At 32.9% G+C, this 26055-nt stretch overlaps 1 protein-coding gene and 2 non-coding genes across 3 annotated transcripts in view; 1 reads left to right on the forward strand and 2 right to left on the reverse strand.

The window, feature by feature from the left end:
* LOC149902098 (serine protease inhibitor 3/4-like) overlaps positions 1-21437 on the reverse strand; it is a 59595-nt gene extending 38158 nt beyond the window's left edge. Inside the window, exon 1 of the mRNA XM_090110212.1 lies at positions 21315-21437. Within this exon, the coding sequence (XP_089966338.1) occupies positions 21315-21437 (123 nt within the window). The remainder of the gene's footprint in view (positions 1-21314) is intronic.
* Positions 21438-24019: 2582 nt separating this feature from the next.
* LOC149902099 (5S ribosomal RNA) lies at positions 24020-24138 on the forward strand. The gene has a single exon (XR_016457578.1). It is a non-coding gene; the product is annotated as a 5S ribosomal RNA (ribosomal RNA).
* A 777-nt stretch (positions 24139-24915) lies between these two features.
* Positions 24916-25077, reverse strand: LOC149902100 (U1 spliceosomal RNA). The gene has a single exon (XR_016457576.1). It is a non-coding gene; the product is annotated as a U1 spliceosomal RNA (small nuclear RNA).
* Between the last annotated feature and the right edge of the window lie 978 nt (positions 25078-26055).

A 26055-nucleotide genomic window follows, 5' to 3' on the forward strand; every position in this document is an offset into this window, starting at 1 on the left:
TTATGAAACACAGTGAACACAAAACTGCAACTATTTTCACAATTCCCATCCAAAATTAATGTAATATTGTTCCATAATTGCATGGAATGATTTCTGAGCGTGATTTCACACTCAAAGCGAGCAGAGCATTGTTCTTTTAATTTTCCTGTTCCGTAGCTTTTGTAAGATAGCGAAATAAAAGTGGAAAAACTGAGCGCAAATTAAAATCTGTTTGTTTGCAGATTTGGGTAATATTTTATTTTGTTGTTATCATATTTAATAGCTTTTCGGTTTTTAATTGTTACGGTTTTGTTAGTGGTATGGAATGTAGTGTACTTTTTGCGATTTCTTTTCATTAGTACAGTCGTAAAGGAGACCAATTTTGTTTATTAAATCTTATTTAATAGGTATATTATAAGATTTACTAAAAGTGTTGAGATATTATAGGGAGAGTAGAGATATATAGTAGAGTGTAAAGATGTGTAGTATGTACCTTATATTCTGAAATTTCATATTTGTTAACCAAGTAAGTGATTTATTTGGATCTATTCATTTATTGTAGTATTTTTGAATTTTGCTTTGGGTAATATAAAATTTATAATAATGAAACCCTTCTTAAGTTTATTTAAAGCCTTCATTTCTACTACAATGTGATTAAAATAATAATTATTCTTCAAATAACAAATTTCAGCTACTTTTCCCTAATCTTTGACAGGATCGCGTCACAGATCCTCATCTACCAATTAATATATGGATAACAAGATATAATCAAGTGCTTCCCCTAAAACACTTGCGTCTTCACACAGCGAGATTTAATCGCGTAGCGTTCATCCATAGTATAAAGAGAACAAGTAAGGTATCTTCGAACAAAGGTACATCGCGTCATTTGTATGTACGCGGAGCGCTTGGCCACGCCCCCCGTTCATGTACGTACGCAAGCTTGACACACGCACACAACGCCCCTCGGTTCCTTCTTATGGACCGGTCTCGTCTTGGGCAATTGCTGTGAGCGGTAGGTGTTTGTTTATACAATTATTTAAAATATCAGTGTGACAAGTGACAACCCGGCACCTCACGAGTTCCGTGCGCTCCTAAACTCCGCGAGACGGCCTACTTATTCTCTTTATACTATGGTACATGTATGAATTATTGATGTTAATGAATTCGTTGGAATGTGAACGTGTGCGAATCTTTGAAATATTCATAGCTCAGAAGCGGTTAAATTAAGTTATTTAAATGCAATGTTATATAACATGAACGCCTTGTATTATATTGGAATATAGTATGTGTTAATGTTTAGTCACATAGCATTCAAATGAGAATCCTTTAAACAATAGAAAAAACCTATCGATCACATTAGAACCAAAAACCAAAACCGGGCGAAAGAAGCAGGTTCGAATCCCGCTTCGTGTTCAAGATTTTCGTATTCTCTAAGAAAAAATCATATATTTAGTATTTATTTTGTAAGTTTTACATCATGTTACGTTTTATTTAAAGAGTTAAAATGAAAGAACTTCTTTCAATTTATCGTTCAAAAGTATCGAATTTGTTAATATTCAGAGCTTGTAGAAGGATTGAGTCGATTCGCGAAGTCGACATGAATAAAAAATGTAATTTACATTTTTATGAATTAAAATGTCTGCGTAAATAAATTTCGAGTGCATCGATAGGTTTCATAAGTACCTCGTCACTTTATTTGCGTATGAATGAAAGTAATGCATATAAATATGAACGTTTTGTAGCTGGTTTTGTATCTTAACAATTATGTAATCCATACTAATATTATAAATTCGAAAGTAACTCTGTCTGTCTGTCTGTTACTCAATCACGCCTAAACTACTGAACCAATTTGCATGAAATTTGGTATGGAGATATTTTGATACCCGAGAAAGGACATAGGCTACTTTTTACCCCGGGAAATAGGATAGGTTTTAACCCGTAAATCCCACGGGAACGGGAACTATGCGGGTTTTTCTTTGCCTGCGCGGGCGAAGCTGCGGGTGGAAAGCTTGTTATAATATATAGGTATAAGCTTTGATTTGGCTTTGCTAATGCTTAATATATTTTTGATGTAATAGTAAGTAGTTTTTAAATAATTTTCGTAAAAAATTTTAGTTATCAATATTATCAATTATGTGGATCAAATTATTTCATGTGTATGTACTAAGTATATATAAATACAACAAGAAATACAATCTATCTTAAACAATCTTACGTGAACCATACACTTTACAGCATATTAAATATATATGATATTTAAGCCATTCCCTTTTATACAGCTATAAACCTGACATTGCATCAATAAAATAAAATCGTATTGCAGTTAGCAAACAATTCAATAAAATCAAAAAACGTAAGACGAACTTGAAAATATTTGTAGCATTAATACAAAACTCGGCAACCCGAACAAAATAAAAGCACACGAAACTGTATAGAATTGCGGGTTTTGAAAACCAATTACATTTGGCCGGCTAAAGTTTGCTGAAGGCAGATAGTCCCGAGGCAACGCGATCCGCTCCGAAAATTCTCAAATTAAAACGTTTCCAATATAACTAATGGCCTTTTAAGATTTTATAACAAAGAATTTTATCGGACAGATAGACGGAGTTGGCTCGCAAATTGAGAAACTTCGATCTGCAGAAGTTAATTTTATAATTGGTGTTTGCGGTTCAGATTGGATCCAGTTAGCGCTTTTTTGGTATGCTTTAGTTTTGGTTATAGTTTACAGTCGTTAAACAAGCTTGAGCCTATGTATTTCTCCTGCGATAACGTAAATAACGTAAAGATTAATTAATGAAATTCAAAATATTGTTTTCTTATTAATAGTAATTATTAGTAAGTAATTAAAATCACAGAACTAACAAACGATATAATTAATAGCTTATTATGGTTATATTTCGGTTGTTAAATTAAAGTTAGTATTCATTGTATTCCTCCTACTATTTAGTCCTTAATTAATAACTTTTTCTTTGTTTCACATTTACATTTAATTTAAAATGAACGATGTAGTTCAATAAGTCTATTAAACTGAAATGGCTTCTCCATGCGTAGTTAGAAAGACGTGAACTTCTTAATACGCATGAATATAATGAGTGTGTATTTGTTAAAATATAATGTGCAAGTACACACAAGGTTTTGTATTTATCTCGAAAGTATCGAATTCAAGACCCTCAATTCAAGCCCCAGTCACTAATCACTGTACCAATGGTCAAATTCACTGCTAAGTTTACTTTTATGGAAAAAATGTTTATAATTAAATCATTTGATAAGAGAATAATCGTAACATTCAGTATAACTGTCCGTATTTACATAAAATGGTGAAAAACTCCACCTTATCTCGGCAAATTAACATTCTTTAGGAGATAAATTAAAGAAAGTTTCCTTAGTTAAAAATACTTGTAGGGTGACCATTTCAACTATTGTTTAACACGAATTTATATATTTTTGTTGTTTTTTTTTTGTTTTTAATATAGTTTTAGCCTTTAGCTTCGTTTGCGATGTACATCATAGAAAGTGTGTTATCTATCTATCTATTTTAACAGCCAAGATAAAACTACCCATAATAATATTATACCTATTTTATGTTTACTCACAATCGTTGTCATGAACACAGTAATCATTCTGACTTACTGTGTAGTAATCCAACAAAATATAAATTACTAGCGGTCCGCCCCGACTTCGCCCGTGGTACATATTTCGCAATAAAAGGTATCCTGTGTTCATTCTCAGGGTCTAATGAATATCTGTGCCAAATTTCATCAAAATCGGGCCAGTAGTTTATGCGTGAAAACCATACATACATACAAACCTTTCCTCTTTATAATATTATTGAGTAAGTATAAGTATAGCTATATAACACGATAACATGTACTTGTAGGTCACCAGGTAAATAAAAACAATGCTAAAACAGAGCTACATTGCGTTATTTGATTTTTATCACACAAATAGATGCACATTCAACTGTATAATGTTATTTTTATTTCGCACAACTCAGCAATAAGTTCACCCAAGTGTGCTGTTAATGCAATTTGTTTTACGAGTTGTGAATATTTATAATGCTATTTAGGTTTAGACTCAAATATAAATTAAGTTTTTTGTACCGGTATGTTTTCGCGCACTAGGTTTTTTACTATTTAGGTGTAGTCGTAGAGCTCTAAATTTTATGTTGTCTTCATTTTTCATTTATTGAACATTAGGAGCGAAAATTTATGGGATGAAAATAATAGTTGTGATTAATCTGAAAGATGAAGTTGATCAAAATGCTTAGTATTTTGGATTTGATTATGAAACGGATATCAAAAGCAACGTTTCAAACTTTGTTTAGAATCCGATTCTAATTTATTTTAGCATTTATTAGGAGTACATCACTTGTATGGATTTGATACGATGAAATTACTTTCATTTGAAGCACGAAATTTTTTTCATATTATTATATCTAACATTAATTAATAGCTTAGGCGTTTTGTGGAGTGCCTACCTTCTCAATTCAAGAATATCAGTAATAACAAAATAAAACAATAACCTTTATATTTCAATGTCACTTCTTATAAATTCATGGAGTCCCTACGCCATCTCAAGGCTGCGTGAAAAATAGATTTTTTTAAATAGGTTCTGTGGTGCGAAGTGATTTAATGATCCAAGATTGGGATGCGGATCACGCTGACTTTAGATTTTTTATTTGTAATTGATTAAACGGGGGAGTAGATTGAAATTCCTTAGCACGTGTGACGGGAATGAAAGTGGGAATATGAGGGTTTGAAAGGGCCTTCGTCTATCAAGGGTGCTTTTTAATTTGCTAGGTTTAAATGCTGCGCGCTTATTACGAGATTTAGCGGTGTATTATATTGTTAAATGTTAGTATTGTCATGTTAAAATGGCAAGATATGAGCTTTTTAGTTGACGGGTAAAGATATCAATTGAAAATTATTTGATTCATCTCTAGAGTGCTTAATACATTCTTGACAGTCTGTTCAAATAAAAGTGAATAAGAATAAAACCGTATCTCGTTAATGTAATATTTACTCAGAGACAATACAAAACATACAATAAGAGCAATCCCGGCGCAGTGTGGTGACATTATTATTTGATTATTGTATAATACATAGCATACCTATGATAAAAGTGGGAACAAATAGTGAGATGTTAAAAACCTGAAGTTTGCAGCTGAAGAAGTGAAAGTGTCGAAATAGTCTAGATGAATTATCTAATTGAATAAGAAATTATTAAACAACTAGCGGTCCGCCGCGGCTTCGCCCGTGGTACATATTTCGAAATAAAAGGTAGCCTATGTTCTTTCTCAGGGTCTAAAGATTATCTGTGCCAAATTTCATCAAAATCGGTCCAGTAGTTTATGCGTGAAAACCATACATACATGCATACATACAAACCTTTCCTCTATATAATATTAGTATAGATATTTGTATTATGGAACGAGTCAACAGATAAACATACAATACGAAACCAACGAAAGCCTATTTCGTAAAAACGCATATAATTAATATTAGGTATTCGAGATTCTAACCAATTTCTTATAAAATATAATAAATCATCCAATACTTCATTTAAATATAACTTTTATCTTCATCTATAACTTCAAAATTAATAAAGATCTTATAAGGCATTTCTGAATATCAAATAGCAATTATTGTCATAAAATATAAATCATAAAACTTATTCTGGGCACTAACCTCGATGACTTTATTGTCATTCGGCTAAGCTCAACTTTTAATATTTTATAAAATATTCAAAGATTTTCTATTAATACTGTAAAAAGCGATGGTAATGTTATAAATTGTAGTAGTACATAGAATTTTTCCATTTTACAGTGGAAAATATATTTTATTATACGTCTTAGATACCTACCTACTGTTAAAGTTTTTTCAATTAATTTAAACCGATTTCTAAATATTATAAAACTGTTAAAATTTAAAACTAATATACGGTTTAAAATTATTATTAAAAATGTCATTATTAAATAGACTTTGATACTCTGCCAATGTTTTTTTTTTTTTTTTTTATTATGTCAGAGCAAGCAAAGGGGCAGGTGGGCCACCTGATGGTAAGTGGTCACCACCGCCCATAAACACTTGCAACACTAGAAGTGTTGCAGGTGCTTTGCCGGCCTTTTATGGACAAATAAGCTCTTTTCTTGAAGGCCCCAATGTCGTAGTTGTTCGGAAACACCGCAGGTGGCAAATTGTTCCACAGTTTCACCGTACGCGGAAGGAAGTTGCGGGTGAAGCGGACAGTGGTGGAACCAACCATCCAGATGGTGCGGATGGAACAGATTTTTACGGCGTGTGGTCCGGTGGTGGAACTGTGCGGCTGGTAGTAGATGGAACAATTCCTCAGAGCACTCCCCATAGTAGATTCTGTACAGTATACAGAGAGACGCAACGTCTCTTCGCACTGACAGAGGATCGAGCCTATCGGAAAGCCTACGGTCATCGACAATTCGAGCTGCTCGACGTTGGATGCGGTCAAGAGAAAGGAGTTGGTACTGTGGAGCTCCGGCCCAGAGATGAGAACAGTACTCCATATGCGGTCGCACCTGAGCCTTGTACAGCTGAAGTCGGTGGGCCGGCTTGAAGTACTGTCTCGATCTACTGAGCACACCAAGCTTTTTCGAGGCTAATTTAGCCTTCGCTTCCAAATGACTGCGGAATTGAACGTCACTCGAGATTAAAAATAAAAAAAAAATAAATAAAAAATTAAATACCAATTGTAAAATTAAATACCAATTAAGAAAGTAAAAAATAATATTATAGGTTTTGTTCAATATAATTTTTAACCACCACAAGCTTTCAATTTTAAATTCGGCCGGTATGTTTTTTTTTTTGTTAGTTCATATTATTTAGTAGTCGTAGTAACAGAGACTCAGAATTTTTTTATAAATTTCTTTCCAACTATCTCTACGTTTACACAAAGTTTTTGGATTAAATGCAATAAATATGTCACCAAAGTAAAGCATCAAGTGCCAGCCCTAATTTCAAATTAACAGCTGCGACGTATAGAAAAAATCAGATGAACGTTCATTGAGACTTGCTAACATCAGAGTTGGAGCGTTAATTATTATAGTCTGGCGCACACACGAGAGTCTACGAAAGCTTTACTACCAATTTCGCGAAATTCAATTTCATACGTCATTGTTATGTGATGTAATAATGCAAAAATTGGTCGGTTTAGTGAAAAAGATTTTGGGAGCAACCCTAATTTTTAAGACAAAACTAACTGTAGATACTCCTTTACTAGCCAGAAAAAGATCTGATTAAATCAGGGTGTAGATTTTTTGTAGTTGGAACTAACACACTCAAAATTATAGTCATGGTTTTATTCTACTCGTAAAGCGCGTCACACACGGTGAAGATACTATAATATTTTATCTTAAGATACTGTTATATTTTATATTACAGTATCTTAACGCATCCGGTATCAGCGTTCGGACCATCATATTTCTTTTTGTCATTGCGTACTAAGACTCCTGTAGAACCGCCATCCTGTTACAAATGACGCGAAATTTTGTGGGTCATTTGTAACAGGATGGCGGTTCTACAGGAGTCTTAGTACGCAATGACAAAAAGAAAAATGATGGTCCGAACGCTGATACCGGATGCGTTAAGATACTGTAATATAAAATATAACAGTATCTTAAGATAAAATATTATAGTATCTTCACCGTGTGTGACGCGCTTAAAGATACCGTGCATATAATTTGTATATTAATGTATATAATATACTAATATGTACGGTACCTACATTTAATAAATACTTGTTGTGCAATTTTATTTCTATGATTTTTGAAGTGAAACTGCTTAAGGCGCATTGAGAGTAAAATTTCATAGGCGCGTCATGGAAATACCGTCACGTCATGAAGTAAGGTAACGATTTGGTATCGTTGAATCTTGCCAAAGAAGTTTCACATCTGACACGTGTGCTCAGCACACGCGCTCTTTTATGTATAAATGTTATTTCTATATTTATGTGAATTACAGTATATTTAGAATTCAAAGCATTTGTTTTTATCAGTCAGTTAAAAATAGTTTAGAAACCACGAGCTCAAATGAGTGTACTAATTATAAAGTTTATGTTTCAAATTGAAATGGCTCTTCACAGAAAAGTATGTATAGAGTTTTGTTGAGAAAAATTCAGATAAGTAAACTTTTACGATAATAACGACCTTGTTATTTTAATAAATAAAGAAACAAATGTAATCTGTTCTTACATTCAAATTCAAATTCAAATTACATTTATTTACAAGAATGTAGTTACAAAAAAGGTGTTATTACAATGTACATAAGAGAAGCATCCTTAAAACAACCTTAAATATCGATATTTCAAATTGATTTTTTTAAATTGAAATTTAATCCATACTTAATATTATAAATGCGAAAGTAACTCTGTCTGTCTGTCTGTTACTTAATCACGCCTAAACTACTGAACCAATTTGCATGAAATTTGGTATGGACATAGTTTGATACCCGAGAAAGGCTACCTTTTATTGCGAAATATGAACCTACCACGGGCAAAGCCGGGGCGGACCACTAGTTACTTATATATAGAACGTCATCTTCAAAACTTTTGTCAACCCATTATTTTAAAACTTAGTTAATACCAAAATTTTTGCCCAATTCAATCATACTGAAAATTGCTAAAATACCAAATATAACGCAAAATGACAATCGGTAAGTTGCTTCAAAAGGCTACAATAAGTTGGATAATCCTGGAAGGATTTATTTGCCCTCGCTTCAGTGGCAGGGGCGTATTCATATGTAACTTTTATTTTTTATTATTTCACTTTCCCGTTTGGGGTTCCGTTGGGAGATATATTTTTATAAAATACAAGCGGTCCACCCCGGCTTCGCCCGTGGTACATGTTTACGTTTTCTCTACATAAAAACCATCCTCGTACTTCCAGGAATATAATAAAAAAATAGTTTGGAAAATCCAAAAGTGCACGCCTCATAATTTTTTTTAATAATTATTTATTAATTATTATTTTTGTTTATTTAATAACAATTAAACCACATCGAATCAGACCCTGCAAAATGAAAGGGTTCTATTCCTGAGCATACTCAAGCGTAAGAGAAAAAAAAAGACTCGATTAGTAAAGTATTTCGGTCGCTATCGTGTTAACAAGAAAATCCTCCGCACATACAGACACACGGACGTCCAAGACAGAACTTTTTTAAACTGTTTTTTAACTAGTTTAAATAACAAAAATGACATCAAAAATATCATGAATGTTAAAAATAGTGTTTTTTCTTAATATGTGTGTGTATGTAATAACTTACAAGTGCAATGTATGATACATAAAGACATTTTAAGTTTGAAAAATCAGATGTTTTGCGCGAAGTGACAGTAGTACCCACCTCAACGCTTCGCTTATGAGGCGTGCAATAATTATCGAAATCGGTTCAGCCGTTCTCGAGTTATGCGCTTACCAACACATTTTGCGATTCATTTTTATATATAAGAGAAGATTATTGAGACATTTGGTTATTACGTCTCCTTGCTAGTTAAGTTGACAATATGCTTTCAGCAGAGGTTTAGAAAAAGGCAGAGGCTTGTCTATACTAATATTTTAAAGCTGAAGAGTTTGTTTGTTTTAACGCGCTAATCTAAAGAACTACTGAAACGGATTTGAGTAATTCTTTCGGTGTTAGATAGCCCATTTATCGAGGAAGGCTATAATATATCATCACGCTAAGACCAACAGGAGTGGAGCCACGCGGGTGAAACCGCGGGGTGCAGCTTGTTTTAACTATAGCGTAGTGTTTCTTCTTTTTAGATGGTAATATATTTGAGCTTGTAAAGATAAGTAAGTGTGTAAGTTTTCTGAAGAATGTGTACTTTATATACAAAGCCTTTTTTAAGTTTTGCTGAGTAACTTTATAACTAAGTGCATTCTTTATTATACTAACTTTATTAAAAAATAACTTTTTTGTACACATACAATAAAAATCTTACAAAATAACAATGCAATTTGTCTTTCTTAATGCCTTATACATAGTATACATATATATTATGTATAAAACGTCTTTTTTAATTATTTATACAGGATAAATTTCTTTTTTGGAGATTACATTAAAACAGTTTATTTTTTATTACAATTATCGGAATCTAAGAAAAGATGTAATTACGATGACTTCTAACACTTCTCTAACTAATATGAAGATATTGTACATTGGTTTATCCAACCTAACTATAGTACAGAATTTGTTTCTAAAATTGAAAATATTTTTCTGCGTTATTATTTTCACATCTATATACCTAGATATAAAAATGAAACCCGTTTTCCTTGGTCATGGCATCACGTGTGAACGGGTGGATAATTCTTTTTTTATTATATTCCTTGAAGTACGAGGATGGTTCTTATGTAAAGAAAACGTAAATATGTACCACGAGCGAAGCCGGGGCGGACCGCTAGTTTAAAAATAAGATTCAAATAAATATAAATGAAATAAGAGCAATCAATGAGTGAATGATTTTAACCTCCTGGGGCCTGCGGTCATATATATATTACATAAACAATAAAAAAATATTTCAACGCCATCTTTTGCGTAAATGCGGGAATAATACCTCAAATCGATGTAGTGGTATGTCATCCACTATACTAAACGGTTTTTGGTTTTATATGTGACAGTGATTTGAAGTATTCTCATTTCGAAGTTGACGGTGGCTGTGCGACGGCAAACACGTGGTCAGTAATCTTACATTTCTTCTGGAACCATTAGTATATTGCAGTATATCTTTGTATATCTAATGAAAACAGATATTATTTCTGCAACCGCAATAGTTATTTTGTAAGATTAATCTAAAACTCGTGAAAAATATGAATGTTTTCTTTAATGTCATACTGGTAAGACGTTTGGTCTCAATTCTTGCCTAATTGGTATTAGTTACTAGGGCCCCATGTATTACCTATATGACATTCTTTAGTTTATGTTACAGATTTTATTATAATTTTCAAGGATTATAAGATACTGAGATCTACCAACACATGGATGAGTCAAATATTGACCTATATGATGGACCTATGGAGTTTCTTGCCGGTTCTTCTCCATAGATACCGCTTTCCGAATCGGTTGTAAATGTTAATACTGTTATGACGATTCAAAAGTGCTTTTAGAAGAAGTCTAATTGAATAAATAAATGTTTGAGATGAAGATAATCCCCAAAATGATACCGATGAAGCCGCCCAAATACCAGAAAATGATTCTTCTTCCATTCGTCCAATGAGTATGAGTCATGTCAGAACAGAATCGTCACTATGTATGTCATCTTCAGTTATTGGTAGACCATCTCGGGGACGCACATGAGGTGGACCAAGCATTAGAGGAGGCTGACCGAGAGGATGGACTAGAAATAAGACCTACGGGTGGACGTGACAATAGAAATACACCGCCGCGCCGGTGCAAAATACTTGAACTGGTCGTTTCTCACCCTTAAAAATACCTATCTTTGAACCAAGGTACAAAAAATAGACACAGAACAATGGATAAAATAATAAATATTTAGATTCAAGTTTCAAAATATATAATAACTAAAAAACCATGTAGTTTTTCTTCATTTTCATAAACTTATTACACTTGGAACTGGGACCCCCTGTAATATATACATGACATAAAGAAAATCCAAGTTTTCCACGAAAGATTTTTTTTACCATTTTTTTGGATATCTATAATTGCATTAGAACAGATACAGCTAGTTTTTGTTAAAAAAGAAAGAAAAAAAAATCCTGGGTCTCAGGAGGTTAAAGTGAGCGCTTTTGAATCGTCATACAACAGAACCACCGTGCTAGAAAGTTCGAATACAAGCATACGGAACCCGTATTCTTCGAAATATTATAGAAAAATGTCTCAAAGCCTAGGGTTCGGACAATCTACTTTGAATCTATAGCGGCGCCGTCCATAAGACAGCTAAATGAAGTGGAAAATTAGAAGGTTTACTGCAATGACCGACGGTATCTGTATATTTTAACGGCTCTATATTTTACTAGCTTTCCGCCCGCAGCTTCGCCCGCTTTGTCTGAAACCTAACAAATTATATACCAAAACCTTCCTCTTGAATCAGTGTATCTATTAAAAAAAACCGCATCAAAATCCGTTGCGTAGTTTTAAAGATTTGCATACATGGGGACATAGGGACAGAGAAAGCGACTTTGTTTTATACTATGTAGTGATGCTCATTTTTTAGTGTTCATAATTATATACCATCATACAGGGACATAAAAGCATACGTACAACATGATATAAAATAAAATGGTTTTACTATCACTACATAGTATAAACAAAAGTCGCTTTCTCTGTCCCTATGTCCCTATGTATGCTTAAATCTTTAAAACTACGCAACGGATTTTGATGCGGTTTTTTTTAATAGATAGAGTGATTCAAGAGGAAGGTTCTAGTATATAATTTATTATGTTTTAGACAAAGCGGGCGAAGCCGCGGGTGGAAAGCTAGTTAACTAATATACAGCTATATATTTTAAGCAATAAATATCCCAATCACGAGATATATAAATCTCAACCAACACCAAGATATATCTTAATTATTGTAACGTGGAATTGATATAATTGGGTTGAGATCTAAAGATAAATCTGAAGATACACACGCAATATTCCAATACGATTGATCTTTTAGATTCCATCGTTGATAGATTTTGGTGATTATATTTAATTTAATGTTTACCTTTTAACCGATTGTTTTAATAGGAGGATGATGGTTTTCAAGTTTATTTGTTACTTAAAAAAATAAAAAAAATCGTGATGTAAGATTTTATCTTTATTTTGTATTAAGTACTTTGTCCTTTACGAAAAATAATATATTTTAACATTCTATAAGTTATCTCCATACTTTAACTTACAACATACAAGTAATGCCTATTATCTACACAAGAGGCAGTAAATATTCGTCAAGTAATATCAAGTTTGCCTCTACTTTAGTTTCAAGTTGAAACGAAGGCAATCGGGCATGTATTAATTTCCTTACAAAGGTTCCGCTTTAAATGAATTTTCACCGACCGGTGTAATGTTATTATGTTGTATCTAATAATATTATAAAGCTGAAGTGTTTGTTTGTTTGCGCTAATCTCGGGAACTACTGGTTTGGATTGAACAATTGTTTTGTGTTGAATAGTGAATTTAATACTGCTTATTTATAATGCTATACAATCACGCCACGACCAGGAGCAAAGAAGCATGCCATCAGAAAATATATTTATTTTTGAGAGCAGACTAAGTTGAAGGGTCTTCTAATAGGAGAATATAATATAAAGAGAATTAGTATTGATCACTTCTATCACCTTCAATATTTTTATCATATTTGCAACGTAATCTTAATCTTAATACTATTATAAAGGCGAAAGTTTGTAAGGATGTAAGGATGTATGGATGTATGGATGTTTGTTACTCTTTCACGTAAAAACTACTGAACCGATTACAATAAAATTTAGCACACATATAGAGGGTAACTTGGATTAACACATATGATAGGTTTTATCCCGGAAATCCCACGGGAACGGGAACTATGCGGGTTTTCCTTTGCAAACGCGGGCGAAGCCACGAGTGGAAATCTAGTTTATTAATAATTCCAAACCTCAAATCTGAACAACCACACCGACCAAGTGCACCAACAAATCGACAACAAAATATTAATTCATCAACAAATTTACAATTTCAGCGCCAAAAATTCAGCTCGTAGACGCTCCGTTTTTCATTAATTACCTCCTTATGGAACAATAAGGGTACAAGAGCTTCTACAGTTGAACCCTTGAGCGGAGTCGAGTGCAAAATTAATATTGATGCTCTGCTCAGAAGTTATCTTTGGTTTTAATAACGTTGTGTGTGATCTGAAATTAAATTTGTTATAGTTATCGAGGGCTCCTGAAAGTTTGTGATTTTGGGCGTTTTTGCGTAGGCTCTTGAGGTAATAATAATATAGGTAGTGTTGATATTAGGTGTTGAAATGTAGGAGGATATTGTCGGAGAATATATTCGGATGTAAAATGTATTAAAGTGGAATATCAAAGCTATCTACGTATTTGGAATATTTATGCTTAACCATGTGACGATAAAGTGACTTAAATTAGTGAAGATTAGAAAGAAAGATACAATTTGATTTGCAAGTGATATTGGCGTCGAGAATAATAATTTAAAAGACATAAGACAAACAATAATTTAGCTGCTAACTCAAAGACTTTATAAAATGCAATCATAAGCACAAGTAGGAGACAATTTTAATATTTTTTAAAACTATTCTTACAAATTTTATACTGTTACAAGTTAAACGGAATAGAGAAGCCGTGATAAAAGACGTTAGGTGATAAATATACGCAAGTAAATCAATAAATCGAAACACAATAGACATTCGCAGAGCAACAAAGAAATCGTATTGATGGCACTTTTAAAAGAATTTCGTCAACGTCATTCAATCGTATCTACGCACAAAGGGAAATAATAATTTAAGATACTTCGGATAAAAGGAAGCGAGAAAGTGGTAAAGTTTGAACAATTCGGGGCCAAAGGTGCCTCCCTGGAAACTCCGAACTACTTTTGATTCCGCTATGCTTTGTCTAACTTACTATTTGAATGGCTTCCAGTTCAATAGTTAGTTCTATTACAGAATGAATAGATTTTCTGAAGATGTTGTGTGCATTACGTATTGGAATAGATTCAGACTTCTTTTTAAGTTTCATTTTTCGGTTTACTTTTAACTAAATGAGTACAAAAGCTGTTAGGTATATAATATAAAAAAATTCCAACAAATTATTTAGGTTCAAAGATAAAAGGACGACAAAATAAAAACGTTTGTCAAAAACTGTATTAAATACAATATTATTATTTAACTGAACTGATTCGAAAATCCTACTACTATTATAAAGGCGAAAGTTTGTATGGATGTATGGATGTTTGTTACTCTTTCACGCAAATACTACTGAACCGATTACAATGAAATTTAGCACACGTATAGAGGGTAACTTGAATTAACACATAGGATAGGTTTTATCCCGGAAATCCCACGGGAACGGGAACTATGCGGGTTTTCCTTTGAAAACGCGGGCGGAAAGCTAGTGATTGCATAAACCATTAATTTTCGACGGACAATATGACTGTATACAACGTAGTATAATAATTATAGTTTATTATAGCTGCTCTTTTAAACTTGAAGAATAGATTCAGATTTAAATGCCTGTAGTGAAACAGATGGTCAAAGAGCAAGCAGTCCAAATGTTTGACAGAATGGGGACTGCGAAACATTTTTGCTAACTTTAATTCGACTGTCAAAGAACTAAGAACGGGAACAATCTTTCAACTTTAAGTGTAGCGAATTTCTTGTAGACTTGAAGCTATTTCAAGTTTTGCGTTTGTGATCATACTTTAAATATTGTGAAAGTGTTTGTGTTTTTGTGAAATAATTTCGATTTGTTGAGGACAAGGCGAGGCATAAGAGACGTGAAAGTAGTTTAATTGTAACATAAAATTATTAGTTTTTTATAACACTTTATTTTTGAAACATTGCAACGTGCTAGGCTCAATTATAATTCAAGCGGTAGGTACCTACCTAAACACAGAACATAAGTTTCATAAAATAACCAACTAATTAATATTCATACTTGAATAAGTTACAATTGTATCACATTTATTTCTTCTAAAAAGGGCGTCCACACAAATACAAACAGAGCAACCCACGAAATAATGTAAAGGTAAAAGTACTTTCTCATAAATTTGTGAATATTTGAAATTTAGATTAATCATTAATTAGGTATATCTTCAAAAGTTAATTCAATAGTATCTCTTTAAAATGAATATCTAATGAATTTCACGATATAATCCAATAATCCATCATAGTACTTCAACTATAAATATATCAGTAAAATATTCGTCCCAGCTCAAAGACGATATCATAAATATTTTTTCAATGAATAAAATTATAGATAATTAAATGCCCTCAATAATTCTCTTTATTCCGGTAAAAATCCCTTTTATAATATCGCAGCGAGCTTGAATACTAACAAATGAAATTCAATTGTAGATCTGAATGGTAATATAGAATGGACTAATATTAACGCAGCTCTCTTGCTACCTAATAAATGTTAATTCTATAGTCGGGCTGCGATTACACCGAAGCGTAATGTAACAGCGAAGTCTGGAGATATTGTTCAGTTCTAGAAATGCATAATAAATGTGAAAGTCACAGTCTATGGTTATATAATTAAAAGCAAAATTTTATATGACTCGAAACCCGATACATAATATCATATTATCTTATCATATTTTTTAAATTAATACCTACTGTGAATATTTTATTTATCTAAATAATGCAGTAGGTATTAGGCTGGTAAGATGATGCTATATTGAGCTACTAAATAGAAATGTCGTTAAAGTAATCGCAAGTTATTTAGGCAATCAATTGTTATAATTTTATAAAATTTTAAATAGACTTTATAAAGAAGATAAACATGAGAATGACATGCCTTTTTGGGTAGCATATTGTGTTATATCAAAGGATATAAATTTATAAAAAGTTGTAAGGCTTTTAGGCATTTTTTTTATAAAATTACACGTCTATGTAATAGGCAGCTCGCACCCTTCGCGTTCGGGAATAGATAAATATTTACACGGCGGCGATCTGCCATACTTGAGTTTAAAATTGTAATTTCATTGAAATCCGACGAAGTAATGACGTTTGAGAGCTTTTAGTGCTTTTATATCATCCCGGTGGCACAATGGTTGGCTTTCGACGAATATTATTTTGAATGGGAAAATTTTTTATCGAAAAAGTCAAATTATATAATTTATAGATATTCGTAACACATGAAAAGGAGCTGAATTATTTGAAAATTGGGTGAAGAAAATGATACAAAATACTTTTTAACCGACTTCCATAACCAAAAGGAGGAGGTTCCACGTTCATCTGTATGTATTTTTACTTATTTTTAGTATTCCTTGTTACTACCTCACGCTCGCTCATTACTCCCCCAAATTATGCAACAACAAAAAATACGTCAGCGCGATTCACAATCATTCCGCGTACCACGTGACCGTAAATAGATTACGAATCAAACGCAGGATCAAATTGTCTCCCAACTAAATACGTTTCCAAGACAAATAGAGTAACATCACAGTGAACAAACATAAAGATTGTCAACAACGTCAATTTTCCCGCACAAGGACGGAATGAAGAAGTGTATTATTTGGTTAAAATAATGATGTATTGGGTTTGACTAGACGTGCGCGATCGGCGAATTAGGGGGCTTTAATGCTGTTTTTTGGGGTTCCAAAACCTTTGTTTTAGTGGAACGGAATTTTTTGTGAGGTGTATGTGAAAAAATAAAGGAAATTCCGAAGAAACTCGGTTATTTGACAAAAAAGACATGAGAAACATGACTTGATTACTATAATGAAGTCATGTTTCTTATGTAGAGTCTAACTTAAATTTTTTAAGTAACATAATATACTTAAATAGCTATATATAAAAGTAATAACTAACTAACCTATCGGCTTAGTTAGTTATATTATCTTTCATTGAAATATTGCGTGAGTGAAATAATGAACGTTTTAAATTATTCAAGTTATTTAATCCAATATTTTTGTATAATTGACCACCATACAAATAAAATTACCAAATTTTATTGTTACAGAACCACAATTACGTAGCTCCCCTCAAAATAACGTTTTTTCCCAAACCCCGCGCTCTTGATAAGACTCCCATTTGTGTGTTTGTTCAATAAAAAGAGATTTTTGTCAATCTGTCGCAGCTTTCTCTTTAGTTACCTTATTTGAAACTAGTTTATTTATATAATATAAAGGAGATCTTATTGAAAAGTTCTCTAATGTATATTCTTATAGGGATTAAAATAGGTGCGTTAAATTTTTCCAGTATAATATATTATACTACTATTTAATATTTTAAAACCACTTGCAAAAGTAATTAGCTTTTATTGTGGTACATACGCTATCACACTTCTAATTTTCATCAAAACCTGTTCAATAGTCGTGAGGTGATTGAGTTACATATACGAGTACGACTATCTCTCCAAATATTAGATATTTGCTAATTTCAGTATAGTAATATTATAATATGTAAATTCTTGATAGAACAGTTGTTCTATAATAAAACAGTGATGTACACGTCGCATGTTAACAAACATCGACATTTGTCTTGACAAGCGTTGTTAATGGCCGCTCCAAATGTTGTGCGTTCATAAATGTATGACAATACTACATGTTGTACCTATATATCCAACAGGAATTGTACGAATACAGGAGATATCTTTTTTATGATTGATATATTTTAATTAGATTCAGAATTTTTTTTAAACTGTAAACGCTTTAAATTAGGTATCTATATGTATTATGACTCTACCTACTCTGATTATATTAAAATTAAAATTTAATAACACCACCACACAAAAATTTTACTCCACCAAAGTTATTTATACAAAAAAATGCTTCACACTTATTTAAAAAAAAGAATCGATTTTTTCAAGTTTGAACAGGACATTGGTATTGTTGGAATAGCGCTATCCTGCTTTTGGGCCGACGTCTGATATTTTTCTCAATCTTGTCAATTGCCCGTACTATATCTGACTTGTGTTTGTGTGCATGTTTATTTTAACGTATCTTGCAAAGTTGCCTAGACTCCGTTAATATTAGCCACTATAGGCGATCATTAGTTTAGGTGCACATAATAAATTAAAACATACATTAACACAACCATAACTCATCGCCATGACATAAAAATACGAAAGAAGGCATCCTGTGACAACCCTATTCCGATATTAAGAGAAATGGAACGAAAAATGCACTAAGAGGACAAAAGGAAAAGCCGGGTGATGTATTATTATAAACTATTCCATGAATAATTGAATCCGACAAGCGTAGCAAACAAATCCGTAACAAATATTATTTGCTATACCATTGTGAAGATTATAGGGCTGTGAGATATGGAATTTTTTATCGATAGTTTCGATTTGCACTTTATCATTTTTATGGTCGTGAAATATAAATATAATACGTACATTTTTGCTGAAGCGTATTGAAATAGATATACTTCTTGTACCCAATTTTGTCACGAAGCTAAAATTATATTTGTAAATCCATTATCCCTACCTAACTACTATATTATCTAATAACTAGCTGCTCCACGCGGTTTCACCCCCGTGGCTCCACTCCTGATAATATATAGCCTATAGCCTTCCTCGTTAAATGGTCTATCTAACACCGAAATAATTTTTCAAATAAGACCAGTAGTTCCTGGGATTAGTGCGTTCAAACAAACAAACAAACTCTTCACCTTTATAATATTAGCACGTGCAATAGTAACATGTGTACGTTAGTACCTATAAATATTTTGGTTTTGATGGGATCAATTTAAATTTAATATTTCAGTTTGTGTCATCTGAAAACAAAAATTATATTTAGTGCTTTACTTCACATAATATTACTACCACCTACTTTAGTTAACTTTTGAATAGCAACAAAAATATTAACGATAAACTGTACGCACAACACTAGCGGCGATGGGAAGGGTGCAAAGATTTTCTCTGCTAAGTTTCTTCGCTGATGGTGTTTCGGTGTAATCTGTACTATTTAGCCTAGCTCAGCTCTGTGTCATATGGGATTTGAATAGTCTGGAGTGGGATTCATCAAATTTAGACGAGACATAGGCATTAGGCATTAACAATAATGTAGTAGGTATGTAGAGACTAGAGATCGCTTACTAGATTGTAGATACTTAGTAAATTACATGTTTTATGTACATAGTCTTCTTTGTAATCAGCAACATCTCAAGGTGTTAGATGAATAATTTGACAATTTCATTTTTTTTATAATTAGGGACGTTTTACTGGATTCGTGTTCGTTACGTCTGGTTAAATAATAAAATGAATACGCATTAAAATGTTTAAGATGTAAGTCTAAGGCATTTATGAATCTCGCAGAATTACATAATATTTCAGTGAAAATTAAGGGCGATGTAAATAAAGTATTCTCCAAATTTTTTGTCCGATTTCAAGACACGTTCATAAAGATAAACATGACATTCGCAGGAGGGTCATTAGTCGTTATTTAGCTGTGAATTTCGTGAACAAGTGTCGCTTTCACGGCCTAATGAGACTTCAAGAAAACGCAGCCTCCCGCTGCGTGGAGATGGAATATTGTGTTTGAGCGTGTGCATTATAGTAATTTGTTTGTGTGTTTGGTTGGGGTTTCTTATAAACGTCTGGGACTTCTTTTGGGGTGATAGTGACAAAGTTGTCAATGTAAAAGTTAACTTAATTAGATCAAATGTAACAAAAATTAATAAGATTAGAAAATAGGGGCGGAATTCTCACTAGCACCTTTAGCGTTATCGTGGCGGCGTGACGGCTTAAATAATAAAATAGACCGCTATTATAAGCTAGAATATGTATGATCATTTTAATAATAAAAGCCTTTTTCACTCTCGACACAAATGATGGAGTATTTGTTATTTAAGTATTATGTTCAAACTAGATTTCCGCCCGCGGCTTCGCCCGCGTTTTCAAAGGAAAACCCGCATAGTTCCCGTTCCCGTGGGATTTCCGGGATAAAACATATCCTATGTGTTAATCCAAGTTACCCTCTATATGTGTGCTAAATTTCATTGTAATCGGTTCAGTAGTTTTTACATGAAAGAGTAACAAACATCCATACATCCATACATCCATACATCCATACATCCATACATCCTTACAAACTTTCGCCTTTATAATATTAATAGGATTAATCATGACTGATTACAACATCTTAAACTAAAATTTATAAATTCATGGAATATCATGAAGATCATTACACACTTACAAATCAGTGAAAAAACGTGATTATTACATTAAGAGAAGGTGTAGTACGGTCACACTGGGGAGCCCTTGAGGAATCCTCAAACCTCTAATGAGATGGGGCCCTAATGATGCCTGAGGGCTTCAAGAATCATTGATATCGGAATTTACTTTAAGTTTTTTAAGATTTATGTACTTAGAATAAAAAAATATGGATTTAAGTATCTTAAGTTTTTATGTGTGCGTGGAAAACAAATTATTCATTTCTAATGTATAATGTATAACGATTAAGGATAGCGTAGCGTAGCGTAACTTCATCAATGTAACAGGTGGTTAGAGCTACAATTTATCATGTAAAAACACAATATGAATTTTTGATTTGCTAATATATCTCTGATTTCTTTTATAATCTTTTCTAAATATTTGCAAGTCCACAATCAAGCTAAGAAATAAATTGCATTAAAACATTTCTAAAAATTGAAAGATACTAAATTAACAAAAATTACATTTTATCATAACTATAGACCTAATAGGCTTACGATCTGCGTTTTAGTTACAATCTCATTGCACCATAAAACAAGTTCTTCCAGCACTTGAAACATCACTGTAATATTACGGCCATATCTCTCGATCACGGTGAATGAAGATGAACACACGGACATAATGACTATGTAGGTGTTATTTCATATTAGACGATATCCACCACATTACAGTGAGTAACGATTTCATTATGGTCAACGTGTTGAGATTTTGTACGCGATTTATCGGCCATTTTGCTAAGTTGTGATTGGTTGAGATTCCTGGAAATATGTATGTACTATTTAGTGTAAGGGGAAGTGAAAATGAAGCATTGGTTATGTTGTAATATATTCCTTTATGAAATTACAGACTTAACGGTATTGTTATATTATGTTTTTTCATAGCTGTATATTATTGGTATCTATCTCGACGTTTTGAATACTTTACAGCGAGGGTGCTCACGAACTGACTGATTCGATGATGATTATTTGATTTTTGCTAAGTTTATTTTGCTCATATTACTTGTGGGCATGGGAATATGTGTAAAAACTAGTGGTGTTTCGTGAAATTTTTTTGAAGACGAAGACATGTTTAGTAGGTAGTCATAATAATATGAGATTCTACTACTATCATTAATTTTTAATGCATCTATGTGTTAATTTTGATACTATTACATCTGCATTAAAATGCTGTATTTAGGTGGGTGATGATACCACAGACTAATAATAATATACTACGTATATGATACTATTAACTCTACCAGATATGATGCTTCTCCGTAGTAATTTTTTGAACCATCGTATCATGCAATTACAATTACATCAATTTCAAGGCACTATTCATCTTGTTTTCCTTATTGTTACGTCATCCTTTAGAATGTATACATTTTTAACAGCTACAATATCAGTCCTTTGATATATTATGTGGGAGCAATTCAGCAAGTTGAACCGAATACAGTACAAAGCGCGAGTGCAGCGCCGCAAATTGAGTTACAAAACGATTCTTTTGCGGCTGTGTGTCTCAAACTTTTGCCAAATATAGGGGTTAATTGCTTTTCTTTAGTGAATTTGTCTATAAGTGATTGGATGTATATATTTAGTTTTCTGTGAATGGGAAATTTTAAATTTGTAACCATTATAAATTGTCTATATTTTAGGGTCATTCAGGTTAGGTTTTAAGGGGCGATATCGAAAAATGCGACTGATTGAAAAAAGTTACACCAACTAAAAATCAAACATTGTTCGTTCGAGTCAATGTTAATTTTTTTGTAATGTAGTTCGCATTCATAGCCATAATCAATATTTTTCAAAATATTTAGGTAGTACCTACCTCAAATTAAGAACGAATATATCTTTCCCGATAAAAAGGTAAATTGAAGACACAAGCGGTACTGATACTGATACTGGATTCGGTCCCCGCGCACCCTCCAAATAATATAATCCAATGATATACATAAAAATCCTGAAAATAAATTGAAAAAAATATAATAGAATAAAAGATTGAGCATCATCGCTGGCAGCAGGTGACGTCAGCGCATGTTCGTTAGCTCGCTTCATTACTGCATGCCCCCATCCTGGGGTTCCTCGTCAAAATAACGTATCCATAAACACTTATAGATTTAGTTTTTCGAATATGTGATCAATATGTATGATGTAAGAGGGTTGGGTTTTGAATGGCAATAGATAGTGATTAGGATAGTATTTATAATGGAAATTACTTATATGGTTCTTGTTAAAAAGTCTATGTGCTATTTAACCCATTGACCACCGTAAGGCCCGATCGGGGCGCGACACAATAGATTTTCTATTGTGTCTGTGATTCCGAGGACTGATGGATTAATGCAGAATTTCTGACCAAAATTTCATACATACGATTCTCGTTTACGTGATCTTTAATAAATTCTCATTTACCAAGTATCTATCGTGAGTAGGTACTATATAAGTTGACAATTCTTCCCGCCTTAAGTGACACACACGACACTTCACTTAAGACGCTCACACACTAGTCTAACATTGGCTCATTGCGATAATCACAGGATCCAAATCAAAACAAGGTTAACCTATGAGGTTAATACATAGCTGATTTCAATGGACCTTCATTAGATGTGGAGGGTATTGCAAATATTGGAGGTTTGTCCAACTGTTTGGCAAATGGAGTGGTCGCATCCGTGCAAACATTCATTAGGCAGATTAATTGTAGCTCCTAATGGCATACTTTGGTTCAAGTGTTCGATGGATAAATATTTGATATTATATCTGTAACTATGTGGTTGTTGTTTAGGGTGTTAGCATGTATGGAGGATGCAATGTGTAATCATTGAAGCTACGAGACCTTTGCTGTTTGGATGTTATTTTGATAAAAGATATGAGATTATATAGTTTGAAACGAATTTAGGTACTATGTAATGTAATGAAGCTAATATTTTATTGTAATTACAAAAAAAATCGTCTAATAATGACCCAACAGAAGCTGTCCAATCTAAGCGTGGCTTGCCAAACGTGTTAACTTTAAATAGCCTTTAAGTTTTCTTCTTTTTTGGTGCAAATTTCAGAAGTTTTTTTTCATAAAATCCTTTTCCTGACATTGACGAATACAACAAAAAGAATAGTCGAAACCGTTCCAACCATTCACGCGTGATTGTACTCAAATGGAGATTTATTATTCTGTATAGGGATTGTGCGTCTTTTATTTGTATAGTTTGGTTAAAAATTTGGATACATCTGTCGCCAACGTCCATACCACGTTGAATACACCGGTTCTCGTCCGATCACCGAAGTTAAGCAACGTCGGGCGCGGTCAGTACTTGGATGGGTGACCGCCTGGGAACACCGCGTGATGTTGGCTTTTTGATTTTTTTTTTAAATGTAGAATTAATATTGCGTTATTTCTTAAAACAAAATTTTAAAGCTCTATTATGTATGGACAAGTAGATATGAATCATGTGTGTAAGCTTTATTTTTTGTACATCCTTGATCTTGTGAATATAATGGGTGGTTAGTAATAATAAAAATGAATGGTATCATTTTAGCATAAATTGTAAACCAATTCACATACTTAATACTTATTAGGTAAATAATAATATTTACCTAATAGTTTGTAAAATCCAAAAGTGCACGCCTCATAATTTTTTTTAATAATTATTTATTAATTATTATTTTTGTTTATTTAATAACAATTAAACCACATCGAATCAGACCCTGAAAAATGAAAGGGTTCTATTCCTGAGCATACTCAAGCGTAAGAGAAAAAAAAAGACTCGATTAGTAAAGTATTTCGCTATCGTGTTAACAAGAAAATCCTCCGCACATACAGACACACGGACGTCCAAGACAGAACTTTTTTAAACTGTTTTTTAACTAGTTTAAATAACAAAAATGACATCAAAAATATCATGAATGTTAAAAATAGTGTTTTTTCTTAATATGTGTGTGTATGTATTATCTTACAAGTGCAATGTATGATACATAAAGACATTTTAAGTTTGAAAAATCAGATGTTTTGCGCGAAGTGACAGTAGTACCCACCTCAACGCTTCGATTATGAGGCGTGCAATAAGTATTATGTGAATTGTTGTATACATAGGCGCTTTATGCGCATGCTGAATGCCGATACAGTTTATATGGGGGACGGCGCGTACGCAGTCCCCACTACCAAAAATAACGCGTCCGAGTTATCCACATTAGGGATAATCGCAGAGGTCAACCCCGCCGCAGTGCAATGGCGGGGCCTCGCTCTGGGGGAACCGCCTTCCTGATCACGGTGTCCCCTACGCCAGGTAAGTATGAGTTCGCCACGGTTTCAGGGGTATTTACGTGTTCTGAAAAAAACTTCTATAGCGCGAGCTTAAAGCTCGTAAAAGAATAGTGGCGCCATCTGTTGTTACGGTTTAGAAACTGGCAGGTACAAGAAAAGCTTTTCTGGTGATGCCAATAAAATCGAATCTTTTACATTTAATAATAATATAGATTACTTATCTTAGTATTTTAAAGAAAATTTTTTTTTTATAATTTGACTTATTCAAGTATTATGATCCGCCAAATACATTAATATTACTTAGAACAAGGTTTTTGGTTCAAATACTTAATGAACAACCAATTCGTCTCAATAAAGAGAAGGATTTATTAATTAAGTCAATTTAAAATACAAAGAAAAACCGTACAAAACCTGTCAATAGTGATGCGATAACGTAATAATCGATAAATGACGTCAATCGTCGCGCACGATCACTTCCCAAAAGGCACGTTACCGATTTTGGACGGCTTCCAAACTAATAGTGAGTAGACAATGGTATCGATCAACAATGCCTTTATACTCTCGCAGTGAAAACGAAACGATTTTTATCGATGAATGATAACATCACTATTGGTGTTTACTTTCTTCAATGGGCTGCGAAATTGGATTTCATAGCTTTATTTTCTGTTGTTTTTTTGGAAGAATTATTTGGATGCAAGAATAGGCAGATTTTTCCGGTGAGAAATTGAGAAAACTCATGATACTTACATAATTTTCAAGATATTTTTTATAATTTTTAAAAGTGTTCAATTCACACACAATATAATGAGAGCTTATTCGTAGGCTCAAGCTTTAAATAAGATTAAACGCATTGAATTGAAGGTAAATACTTTACCCAGTACAAACATCTTCATTAGGTACCCGTATCTTACTTTCTTATAAACCTAAGAAAAATAAAATAAAATTTTTACACCTAGTACCCTGTACCTACCTACCTAATAAGGTAATACGCTTACAGGTAAGAATTTA

The sequence above is a fragment of the Colias eurytheme genome, chromosome 15 (assembly GCF_061535395.1).
Source record: "Colias eurytheme isolate Ceu_HAF_F1 chromosome 15, ilColEury1 Martin Lab GWU primary, whole genome shotgun sequence".
NCBI lineage: Eukaryota > Metazoa > Arthropoda > Insecta > Lepidoptera > Pieridae > Colias > Colias eurytheme.